Below are 12,417 nucleotides of genomic sequence, written 5' to 3'. Positions count from 1 at the left end.
CTCTCCCTCTCTCTCCTTCTCTCTCTCCTTCTCTCTCTCCTTCTCTCTCTCCTTCTCTCTCTCCTTTCCTCTCTCTCTCTCTCCTTCTCTCTCTCTTTTCCTCTCCCTCTCTCTCCTTCTCTCTCTCTCATATCTCTCTCTGGCTCTCTTTTGTCTCTCTCCAGTTACTCTCGTCTCTGTCTCTTGTCTCTGTCTCTGTGTCCCTGTCTGTCTGTGTCTCTCAGTAAAAGCTGCTCTTTTTTGCCCTAGTCAATAGACCACATCCTTATTCAGGCACTGACAAAGCCTGTCAGCAGGGCCAGCCTCCCCAGGCAAACTCCCATGGCTATTTTCGCTCTGGCATCACCACCTCATTCTCTGCCGAGGGCTGGCTCCCTCCCTCCATGCCAGCAAGGTGCTCAACACATTCTCTCAGGGGATTCCGCACGACTCTGAACCACCTTCTGTGGGCAGCCACGTCACTTGTGCTGTGGTCATTGGTCTGGTCCTCCTGGGTTGTCAGGGAAGGCTTGGGGTAGGGGAGGTTGGACAGAGAGACAGACACACAAAGATGCTCTTGTGCTCCCCTTGAGGTGGGCTTGGCTTTGCTCCAGGGTTTGGTTGTGAATGAAGCGACATAGCAGAAAGGACTTCCTGGGAGACACTCGTTAAAGGTGTCCCTGTGTCCCGCTATTGCCCTGACTTTTCCAAACTGATGCAATGCTATTAGTGTCTGGGCTTAAAGGGGGGACATGGCCACTCCAGTGACAACTTACTTTCGGTTCACGATGGCCCAGTCTTCCGTGTAGCTTCTTACGCAGTCTCTAACGTGCGGGTCCATCTCACTGTCAAAGAAGAAAACTGATGAGTGCTTCGGGGGAAGGGAAGTACTTGGCCAGAGGGGTCCTTTCCCTTTCTTGGATGTTAAGGAAACCCCTCCCTGCACTGGGCAGACAGCTGCTGCCTAGGAAAGGGGCACTGCCAACATGGAGCAGGAAGTCAGCTTGATTACAGAAGTGATGGCAGCCCTGGGCACCTCCTTACCTCTCTTCAGGGACAGCGGACACAAGGGTCCGACAGTCTCGGGGACTGTAAACCACTTCGATGTCATCTGGGGGAAACTCAAGCAAATCCCTCAGAGGCCCAGACTCCACAGCAAGTGGGTGAGTGAGTAAGTAATCTTCCAAATCCACTGGGTCCACAGCCTCAGTCAAGGGAACCTGAAACAAATGGGGACAGGCGGCTTTGGAAAGAGGACAAAAAAGCAGCGGAGTCCTCTGGCTCCCGGCCGGCCCAAGCCAACCCACCAGGTTCAGCCTGCTCTTTGCCCAGTTGACCTGGCCTTTCCATCCTCTCGCCACCTGCTGTAATGCTTTCTCCAAATGAGTCTTGGGGCCATCCCTGGGCCTTCTCCTTCCCATGCGGTACCTACATGTCCAGAATCTCCATATCCCAAGCGTCTCAGGGGGAATCTGGACTGAACCCTTTACTAGGGATGCCAGGCAGGGCCCCTTGTCATGCCATCTCCCGTAATTCAACTGATGATTTCTGCCTTAACCTACCCACTATGGTACTCTATCCAGCATCCAAGACGGGAAACCACGAGCACCCTGAGAACCTGCTCCCACTCTGTTAAATTGACTTTCAGCTGCTCTGGGGTGAAGGAGATTGTGACTGAGGATCCCCAGACACAGAGTGCCAGAGTTGTGTGTGCCAACTGCTCGGGACCTCCTTCCAACTCAGGCTGATCCATTCAGGACTATTATGGACTTCCTTGAGGTCACAGCTGATTGTCCACCTCTCCCACCACAGCATCTGAACTCCTTCACTGCCCCAGGGGCTAAGCCTCGGAATCCCCCCTCACTAGACCTCAATAATAAAAGGCTGTTGCTTCCTGTATCCCAGCTCTGTGTAATTCTGTTAAACCCAAGTACAGAACATCACACTTATGCCCATTAGGATTCATTCCTTAGATTCAACCCACTCTTCTAAGATGTGACCCTGTCGGGATGCTGACTGTCATCAATGTCATCTGCAGATATCATGAGCATCCTTCATCCCAGGCATCCATCACCATGGTGACCAGTGTGGGAGCCACATCCCAGGAAGCACCATTCAGGCCGCAAAGGCCAGAGTCCCCCATGTCATCGAGGCCGTACTGCTCTGTCTCACCAAGAGGCTATCATGAGAAGCACTGTCAAAGGCCTTTAACTGACTTAAGTTACTGCACTATCCATCAATCTAACATTCATCCATAAGGAGAGCATGGCATAGAGCACAGGCTCAAAACCAAAATGATCTACCCTGGGGTGAGGCATTGGGTGCTATGCTAGGACTCCTCTACCAGGTCACAGAAGGGCTGCCATCTGTGCTCATGGGAGGAAGTTCCCAGACCCATGAATGATGGATGCAGGTTCTTCTTCTTTTCTTCTGTCTTAGAATCAATGCTGTGTATTGGTTTGAAGGCAATGGGGGTTAAGTGACTTGCCCAGAGTCACAGTCTGAGGCTAGATTTGAATCCTGGACCTCCTGTCTCTAGACCTAGCTCTTCATCCACTAAGCCACCCTGCTGCCCTCTCAAGTTCTTCTACTATGAACAAAGGTGTTACAAAAGGGGTACAGCGTCTCCAAGGCGAAAGGGCCCTAAGAGTTGACAGTATCTGCACCAGCTTGAACAAGGGGACCCCCCCAGGAGGGTGCAGGGGCTCCCCAGGGATTCTCCTGCCCTTCCTGCCCTGGAAAGCTTTCAGAATAACAACATCTGAACATCTGACTTCTGCCTGGTTCTGCCTCTGAGGCCAAGCCAAACTTGCTTTTTTCCAAGACTTTTTTATTCTACCTTTAACAATCACCAAAAAAAAATCCATGTATAAAGCGAACATAAGTATCATATAGGAAACATCAAATCTTGATTCTATGAAGCATACTTTTCACATCTGTGACCAACACTGCACATTATTTTCCACATCATCCTTGTCGATTCTGTCTAAGCTTCCTTCTGTTTTCTCTCATCAATTCTCTAAAGACTCGGATTACATTCTGCCGCCATCAGGCTCACATCCATCAATCCCGGGTCTGCTTGCTTCTCTCCACCTCCCTTCATTCATCGCTCCTTGGCCAAGGTGCCACTACATTCCAATGCCATGCTTTATTCACAATCCCTGAGTGACAGGCAGTGATGCAAAGGACTGGGAAGTATTTCCATACTTTGGGTTTTTTTTTTTTTTTTTTTTTTGGCTCTCTTGGAGTAGAGGACTAGGAAGGTTTCAATGGCTCAAAGGGGACCCATGGCTTTCTAAAAGTATTGCACCAATTTACAGCTCCCCAACAATGTACTAGCATATCTGGAGCCTTGGATACATCACCTTGTCTACACTCACCCAGCTGCCACCCTGATGCTGACCCTCCTCACCCACAGTCAGACCATAATAGGGTAGTCACTGGCCTCTATGACTCAAACTTCTCTCTGCCCCATACTCTCCTCGAGCTGCCAAAAGCATCAAGCCTGACTGTGTCCAACCCTCCCCACTCCAGAAACTCCACAGTCCCTGAGAACTCCCAGATCCAATATAGAATCCTGTCTTTCAAAGCCTTCCTCCCTTTCCTATCTTCTCCTTTACTCCCCTCCTCATTTAGCCACTGAAGGACACAGTAGAGACTGCTGGGGCTGGAGTCTGGAAGATGAGTTCAAATACTACTTACTGCTGTGACCCTGGGTAAGTCACTTAACTGCTGCCTGCCTCAGTTTCCCCAACTGTAAAACAGAGATTCTAGCACCTACCTTCCTCTCCCAGCTGTTGTGAGGATTAAATGATTTAATATTTGGTTGTTTTTTTTAAACTCTTTCCTTCCATCTTAGAATCAATACTATGTACTGGTTCTAAGGCAGAAGAGTAGTAAAGGTCAGGCAATGAGGGTCAAGTGACTTGTCCAGGATCACACAGCTAGGAAGTGTCTGAGGCCTGATTTGAATCCAGGATCTCCTGTCTCTAGGCCTGGTTCTCCAACCATTGAGCCTTCTCCTGAAGAGGCTTTGCCAACATCATCAGTCCATGACAACCAGATGGGAGGATTTCACAGCTCTATTAAGAATTAATATGGGGGGCAGCTGGGTAGCTCAGTGGATTAAGAGCCAGGCCTAGAGAAAGGAGGTCCTAGGTTCAAATCCTAGGTTCAAGTCACTTGACCCCCATTGCCTACCCTTGCCAATCTTCTACCTATAAGTCAATACACAGAAGTTAAGGGTTTAAAAAAAAAAAAGAATTAATATGGAGGTGGAGCCCCAGGCAGGTCACTTTAGCCCATAGCCTGGCCCTTGCAGCTCTTTCATCTCAGAGGCAGGATTTGGTATTGATGCTAGGATGGAAGGAAATACTGAGGAGTGGAAGGAGTCCTGGCCTTGGAGCTGGGCGATGCCTCCTCTAATGCTTCCTGGGTGCTCGCTGGGAAATGAGGATGCCACTTGTGTACCACTTCACAAGGGGAATAAGAGATTCAAGTGACAAAATCAGGAGAACATAGTTCTCTAAATGAATGGGGTGTCCTTGCAGTCCCGACCGCATCTTGTGTCCATTCTCTTCTTTCTACCCTCAGACTCAGCCAGCTTCAAGATTTGTCCCCTGAAGCCCAGAAACAACAACAACAACAACAACAACAACTGGCATTTAGACAGTACCAACTCTGTGCCAGGTGCTCCACTAAGCCCTTTCTAAACCCACGGAGGTGATGGCCTCAGCAACCCTGGCAGGTAGATGCGATGACTGTCATCTCACAGATGAAGAAACAGAGAAGTAGAGGTTAAGTGACTTGTCCAAGGACATAGTGTTGAAGGCCAGAGCTGAACTTCCTGACTCCAGGCCCACTGTTTGACTGTCTGACTGCAGAGGCACACTCATCGCTGAAAATTCTTTTTTAATACTAGCAATTTGTTTTTCTTCTTTAAAAAAATCAGATGGCTGGGGCAGCTGGGTAGCTCAGTGGATTGAGAGCCATGCCTAGAGACCAGAGGTCCTAGGTTCAAATCTGGCCTCAGACACTTCTCAGCTGTGTGACCCTGGGCAAGTCACTTGACTCTCATTGCCTACCCTTATCACTCTTCTGTCTTGGAGCCAATACACAGTATTGACTCCAAGATGGAAGGTAAGGGTTTAAAAAAAAAAAAAATCAGATGGCATAGCCATTTCTTAGTCTTTTTATTTAAAAATCTCACCACTTTATTAATTCAATAGTTTTTGCTTTCAATTCTATTAACTTCCTTTGATTTAGAATTTTTCCGATTTTAGTATTTAGTGGAGGCTCTTTGATACCTTTTTAATATGTTTAGATCTATGTCCAATTCATCAAGCTGTTCTCTCTTTCGTTGATAAAAGTGTTAGAAATAAATGGTCATGGGGCAGCAAGAGACACGGCAGATAGAGCGCCAAGGTCCAGGTTTAAATCTGACTTCGGACACATCCTAGCCGTGTGACCCTGGGCAAGTCACTTAGCCCTGTTTGCCGAGTCCTCACCCATCTATCCCAGAGCTGTGACTGAGATGGGAAGTCAGGATTTATTTTTAAAGATAGAAATGGTCCTATTGGGTCGGGCCTGATTCTGTTCCTGAGTTTGTCTTTCTCTCTGACAATACTCTGTCCAGGGTATGGTGGGGCTGGAGGAGGAAAGAGCTGCATCTGTGGCTGGTTTCCAGTCTTTTCCCTCCAGGCCCAGAAATGGGTTTTCACAGTGTTGAGGCCAAAAAGGTCTGTCATTTGGGAGGACCACGAGGTGGCCTGCAGCGCCCTAAGATCTCCATCTTAAATTCCTGAGGCCTGCCAGGGTCCAAGTGGCCCGCTGAGGGTGTGGGGAGCCCTGGAGGTCTTCATGGTAATGCAGCCTCCTATTGTCCTGAGATCAGGACCATCTATGGCCAAAAACCGTTCCTGGTTCTCCTGGAGCAGTGTAGACACCACATGGGGCTGGGCTTCTCTCTGCAGCTTCCTACTCCACGCTGCCGAGCCTGCCCTGCTTCGGCCATTCCCCCACCCCCCAAAAAACCGGCCAAAATATCTGCCCCATCTGCTTGTGCTGATTCTGGTTTGGTCCAGCCCAAGAGCATCAGCAACAGGAGGGCGGCTTCTTCCATCCATTCTTTCTTCTTTTTTTTAGACCTCACCTTTCCTTAGTCAGTCCTGGGCCCTGGTTCTGAGGCAGGAGAGTGGGAAGGGCCAGGCAGGGGAGTCAAGTGACCTGCTCAGGGTCACCTAGTCAGAACACGCCTGAGGCCAAACTCGAACCCAAGCCCAAGCCGTGAGCTGCCCGTGATTCACTCTTGTTGGTGCCTGGCACTGCACAGACAAGAGTAAATGCTTTCTATGCCTATGTGAGAGTAGCACAGCCTGGCCATGTCCATTGGCCAACCTTTCTGGACTCTGACACAACAGCTGGGCCTTCTGGCGGCCCCTACTTCTCTCTAGCACCCTGGGCAGTGACAGCATGCCAAGAGCTAGGGGGAGTCTGGCCCCCACCATCATTCAGAGCCCAGGCACACATGCGTGATCCAGGCATGACCCGGTGAGCCCTGCAGTCTACTCTGAATTTGACACTGCCTGTGGCACCTTCTGGTCATGGAGGAGCTACAAGCTCTGGCCGGGCCCTTTTCAGCCTGCCAGAGGGGTGCAGATGTCTACAAAGAGGGCAGCTGGGGAAGCCTGCCTGGCACTCCCTGATTGTATGCCCCGCCCCCCCATGTGGGTGAAGTCAAGGGGAGAAGCGGAGGCAGTGGGGAGGGCATGTGGGCAAGGATGGGTGCACGATGGCCCCCTCATGTGGGCAAGGACAGGAGTGGGGGGGTGCACGAGGGCCCCCCATATGGGTTAGGACAAGGGGATTAGTGGAGACAGTGGGGAGGGTATGTGGGCAAAGACGAGTGCATGAGGGTCCCCCATGTGGATGAAGGCAGGGGGTCACAAGGCCCCCCCAATGTGGGTGAAGACAAGGGGAGAAGTGGAGACAGTGGGGAGGGTATGTGGGCGAGGATGGGGGTGGGGAGGTGTGCACGAGGCACGTGGGCACGGACAAGGGGGAAGGAGGTGGGTGAGGTGGGGCTACTTACCGAAGTGTGGTGGGAGGCGCCACCAGCCAGGCTGAGGTTCTTGAGCAGCTGCGGGGAGCCGCCATACTGGCCTGAGATCTGCTTCCTCACCTCGGCTGCCACCGTCCTAAAGGAGAAAGACGGCCACAGTGAGAAACCCCAGAGAGGGTGCCGGTTCCGAGAGTGGATCCCAGAGGAGACAGGGGCGGGCCAAAGCAGAACGTGCCCTCAGAAGAGAGAGGGCGCCCGGCAAATCCCGCCTCAGACACCTGCCAGCCAGGTCAGCCTCCCTCTGTCTCAGTTTCCTTCTGTAAAATGGGGGCGGTGTCAGCCCCTGCCGCCCAGGAACACGTGGGAGCCCTCACTGAAGTAGCCTCTGCAAACCTCAAAGTGCGGATGAGCACTAGTTCCTGGTGTGGCTATTCAGCTGTTGTCACGTGCTCTGAACAGTCATGTGACTTTCTCCCTCTTGGGTCAGCCACGTGGCTGAGGGTGAAGGTGACTGAGGCAGAAGCTTTGGGGGCCAGAACAGCATGGGGGGAGGGGCAGCTGGCCAGGGTAAGCAGAATTAGGGCTGGGAGCAAGGAGGGCCAGCCATTGTACTGGACCCGGATGGGGCGGGGCCATTGCTGGGGGTCATGTGAAGGGAGCCTTTGGGGTGAAGCTCCAGGAGGCTGTGTGGGGGAGCTCCTGAGGACCCCAGCAGCAAGACTGGGGCAGGCAGGAGGGGGCAGCCTGCGAGCCGGGCCAAGTCACCGGGAATGGCGGGAGGGGGTGGGGTGGCGGTGGCTTGGTAAGGGGGCTACAGGCCTGGGGCGCAGGTAGAATTTGTAACCCCCCCCCCCCCCCCCCGCAGGTCCAGGGCCTCAGCCCCGGGGAACTCATTTCTCCTCTTTCTCCGTTGGGAGCCTCCCGGTTTGGGAGAAAGGAGAGGCCCAGTGTCTGGAGCCCGGTTAACAAGTTTCTGTAGCAAGTGCTCTTTCGGGCCACACGAGGCGTCTCCACCAGGGTCCCTGCACCCCCACCCCAATAAGAAGCACCCCCAAAGGAACCTCTGGCCAGGCTGTGATCTGGGCCCTGTGGTGGGGGTGGGAGGGATCAGCATGAGGTGACCGTGGAGCACCAGGGCCAGCTGGAGGCCTTCCCCACCCACGTTCCCCCACATGGGCCAACAGAGGTGGTCCTCACCCCTAGCAAGCCCTCTCAGGCCTCTCCCCCCTGGCCATGCTCTGTCTCCAAGAACTTTATGTGTGAGGGGTGCCAGGACATGGCTGTGACAAAGCTGGCTTCAGAGCCAGGAAGAAGAGGGTTTTGCCACCCTGAGCTGCTCCAGCTGCTTAATGGCTCCACTTCCTCTGCCAGCAGTGCCCACTCCCGGCCCACATTGTCCCAGAAAACCACATTAAAAAGAAGAAAAAGCATACAAAATGTATTTATTTTAATTTTTAACTTATTTTTCAGATAAATTTAAAAAATATTTTGAGTTCCCACCCAATGTGGAGCAGAAACATCTTGATCTCCATCATACATGTAAAATCATGCAGAACTCTTTTCAGGTTATCCATGCTACCAAAGATGTGACAAAAATGGTGCTTCCATTGGCATTAGGAGCCCATAAATTCTTTTCACATATTAGGGGGGGCAGGGAGAGGGTCCAGAGATGGGAGGTCCTGGGTTCAAATCTGGCCTCAGTCAGGTCCTAGTTGGGCAAGCTTGGGTAAGCCACTGAGCCCCCCAGGCCTTGTCCTTCCAGCTCTTCTGCCTTGGAGTCACCACACAGGACTGACTCAAAGACAGCAGGTCAGGGTCATTTAAAAAAAAAAATAAAGAAAATCCTCAATTGGTGGCAGTAGCCACCAGAAACGAAGCCGCAAGCCCTGCAGGAAGTGGCACCCAGACCGCCGTTGGCCCAAGGATGTGGAGGGCCGTCTCTGGTGAAGGCCCTGCCCGGCTCCTCTGGACTAGGCCCTCTGAACTAGCGAGCGCCCCTCCTTTTCCAGATCCAGCCTCTCCACTGTCCTGAGCGCCCAGCTCACATCGCCACCTCCCCACACGTAAGATCACACAGAGGGACGTCTCCCATTCCGCACATCCCAAAGGAAGCTCAAAAAGTTTTCTCCTAGAGAGGTCAAGTAGATGGAGAGCCAGGTCTCAAGGCAGGCAGTCCTGGGTTCAAATATGGCCTCAGACACTTCCTAACTGTACCCCAATGCCCAATACACTGACTCTGAGATGGAAGGTCAGCTCAGTCTTCTCTACTTTTCTCCCTGACCCCCCTCTCCTGATCCCCTCCTGCGGTCAGGGATCCCAGCACACTGCACCAGCACCTTTAGCCGAGCCTGGAGGGTCGTCCCTCGGGCCTTCTCAGCCAGCTTCCCTCCATTCACCCTTGGGGACCTCTGTGTTAGTTAAAATCACTTGGGGTTCTATTTGGAAATATTGAGCCTCAAGATACGTAGTATCTTACAAACTTCCTGTGGACATGTGGGGAACTTTGAAACTACATTCACCGTGATCCAATGGGTTTCCGGTTTCTGACAACAGGAACCAACGTATAGTACAGCTTAAATTTGGAGGGCAGGCTTGAGAATGGCCTCTTTTGGCTACGTAGTGAGGATGGGCACTGGCGGTAACTCTGAAGAGCTTTTACCAGGCGCGTGGTCTTACATATGTTTTTTTATCAACATGGCCATGGCAATTAAAATATGATTTTCTCTCGTAATATCAGCCTTTATCATTTTTAATCGTTACACCTCCCATGTAAGCAGCGGCAGGCACAGCCTGGGCACTGCCCTTTTCGCATTCCCTAGGCTTAGCCCAACACCTGGCATGTGGTGGGAGCCAAAGAAACGCTTCCTGGCTGAAGGCTGTGGCTGAGGGGGAAGCATGTTCAAAAGAGAGAAGATAACCAGGAAGGCCGTTGGCACCCAAGAGCGCAGCATTCGGCGGGGTCCGCAGGGTCTGGCTTTGGAAGAACAAACCCCAAACCACGGCTCCGCTCTCTTGGAGGGATCCTCAGGAAGCACGCAGCACTGCTGCTTGGACCCTCACCTGCAGGGCACCAAGGCTGGAGCCAGGAGGAGCATCCCCTGAGTTCTGGGCCTTGCCATCCACGTGGGCTTCTGGAAGAAGCAACAGAGAGGCACCTGGGGAGATGCCGCAACTTCCTCCCAAAGGGTGCCAGCCATGTCCAGCAGCCACTAAGGAATGCCTCCTGCCTGGTAAGCATCCACATCTGGCAGTGCTTTGTCTTGAGACCATGATGCTGAGTGCTGCCTTTTAGGACGTTCTCAGAGCTGGCAAGGGTCCAAGGCAGGTGGCCAGGATGGGGAGGGGCTGCCTGGCCACAGCACCTGGACTCTTGGAGGTGCTTCACAAACGCTGCCAAATGCTGGACATACAAAGGAGACAGCCAGAAGACGTGGAGTCAGGAAGACCCAAATTCAAATCTGTCCTTGGAAACTTACTAGCTGCATGACCTCTGCTTGCCTTCTTCAACACAATGGACAGTGGGACACAGATGGACCACCTAGTCAAACCTATAACTGACCAGTGAGGAGAAGTCAAGCACAGCAGGCAGCTCTGCTCACACCAGTCCTCCAGGCTTTCTCTGGGCAGGAGGCTGCTCAGGCCTTCAGGGCAGGACAAGTCATTTAGGGAGATGCCTTGCAGAGGACGTGGGCACACTGGGACGTTCTTGGGCGTGAGCTGAAAGCCCGGCTTTAGGAAAGGTCATGGGGAAGGGGAGAGGGGCGAAGTCACAAGGGAGGGAGGATGGGCCCAGGGTCCAGCCTGGAGGTCAAAGGCTGACCAGCTCCTCATCCGAGGGTCCCCGAGCACCTTCATGATGTCCACGTCACCCTGGGCTGGCTCCAATAATGTTGGCAGAGGCTACAGAAGCCGCAGGACAGGGTTCCTGTTTCGTTGCGGGTCTCCAGGCACATGTGGCCAGCGTCTGTCAGAGAAGGAAGGTCAGCCGACCGAGGAGGCCCAGAGATTGTCCAGCCCCAGGCCGGCTGTTAGCTGTGCCTGAAGAGAGCTCAGGTAGAGGACACTCTGCGGGCCAACGTTGGAGACAGGGCTGGGAGCCTCTAGAGGGCAGCCCAGCCCGAGCAGCTCATCGTGACCAGAGCTGGGGGAAGTCGAGTGCCCCCCACCTTCCAGGGGTCTATTTAGCACCAGCCCCAATGAAGAGGAGACCACAGGGACCCCCAAACACGGAGCAGAGGCAAAGGGGCTCACTCCAGGGAGAGGGAGGCGGCCTGAAGAGGGCAGAAGGCTGAGAGGAAAGCGGGCTCAGGAAAGGGGACACAGCCAGCGGTTGGGGCTGGAGGAGGATCCATCCTTTGCAAGTTCAAGAGCACCATCCCAAAGGCTGAAGATAGGCGGGTTTGGGGGAGTGAGATGGTGTCTGAAGTGACCATGTGCCCGGAGAAAAGTGAAGAAAAGCAAAGCAGCTTTGGGGCAGCCATGTGGAAACGGCCTAATGTGGTGCGATTCTACTGCCATAGTGGCCAGAGTGTGAACTTCATGTGTGCTGCACCGGGCCGGGCCACCCTGAGAAACCTCCATCTGAGTCTGCAGCTGGAAGCAGGAGGTCCTGGGTTCCAATCTGGCCTCTGACCCTTCCTAGCCGAGTCACCCAACCCCCAGAGTCTAGCTCTCATCACTCTCCTGTCTCAGAACTGGCACACACAACTGATTCTAAGACAGAAGTGAGCATCTGCCCCACCAGCAGCTCATCCCTCCACACTGCATCCTGGACAGACAATGGAGACCCAGACAAGATGGCGGACGTGGCCTTGGGGAAGCCTCGCTCTCTGGAGTGGCAATGGGCTGGCTCAGGGAGCATGTGATGCCGTTTAATCAAGGCCTTCTAGGAGTCCCGAGGGATGGAGCAGGGGACGCATCAGCCTGGCCACCACGTGCCACGCCAAAGCAGTGGCAGCCCAATCGTGGGCGTCGTTAAGGATCCGCAGAGGCAGCAGCCCATTCCTGGCCAGTTGGGGAGCAGAGCCAGGCTCCCCTTCCACACGAAGGCTTCAGGCCAAGACCAGGAAGGGCCGCACACGGGGCAGCTCCGGCCCCCTCGGACAGGGCCTTCCCTGCTCCTTGGCCATGGCCGGCAGGGTCAGGCTGACCACTCCCTGCCCCCACTGACCCCCTAGAAGGGGGCACCAAAATGCTGGGGCCGTTTCTGCCTCTCTTCGTCTTCCAGGCCGGTGGCACAGCACTTGGTACCCAGCATGCTTGCATGCTTCATCGGTGCTGCCAGTGTTGCCTCTCTCCTCGGCTCGGCTGTCCGGCTCCACAACTGCCCGGGAGTTCCATGACAGGTGCTGATGGCCCCTGAGCCTTGGGGGGTTGGG

At 53.6% G+C, this 12,417-nt stretch overlaps 1 protein-coding gene across 1 annotated transcript in view; it reads right to left on the bottom strand.

The window, feature by feature from the left end:
* Positions 1-10,992, bottom strand: part of DOCK7 (dedicator of cytokinesis 7) — a 151,081-nt gene extending 140,089 nt beyond the window's left edge. The window contains exons 1-7 of the mRNA XM_044674772.1: positions 10,909-10,992; positions 10,639-10,768; positions 10,100-10,167; positions 9,800-9,921; positions 7,070-7,175; positions 1,024-1,199; positions 756-824 (exon numbers count right to left, since the gene is read on the bottom strand). Coding sequence (XP_044530707.1) covers positions 756-824; positions 1,024-1,199; positions 7,070-7,175; positions 9,800-9,921; positions 10,100-10,167; positions 10,639-10,768; positions 10,909-10,992 — 755 coding nt within the window. The remainder of the gene's footprint in view (positions 1-755; positions 825-1,023; positions 1,200-7,069; positions 7,176-9,799; positions 9,922-10,099; positions 10,168-10,638; positions 10,769-10,908) is intronic.
* Positions 10,993-12,417: the final 1,425 nt, after the last annotated feature.

Source organism: Gracilinanus agilis, chromosome 4, assembly GCF_016433145.1.
Source record: "Gracilinanus agilis isolate LMUSP501 chromosome 4, AgileGrace, whole genome shotgun sequence".
In the NCBI taxonomy this organism is placed as follows: Eukaryota; Metazoa; Chordata; class Mammalia; order Didelphimorphia; family Didelphidae; genus Gracilinanus; species Gracilinanus agilis.
The sequence above is the reverse complement of the archived record's forward strand: the minus strand, read 5'-3'. Positions and strand labels throughout refer to the sequence as shown.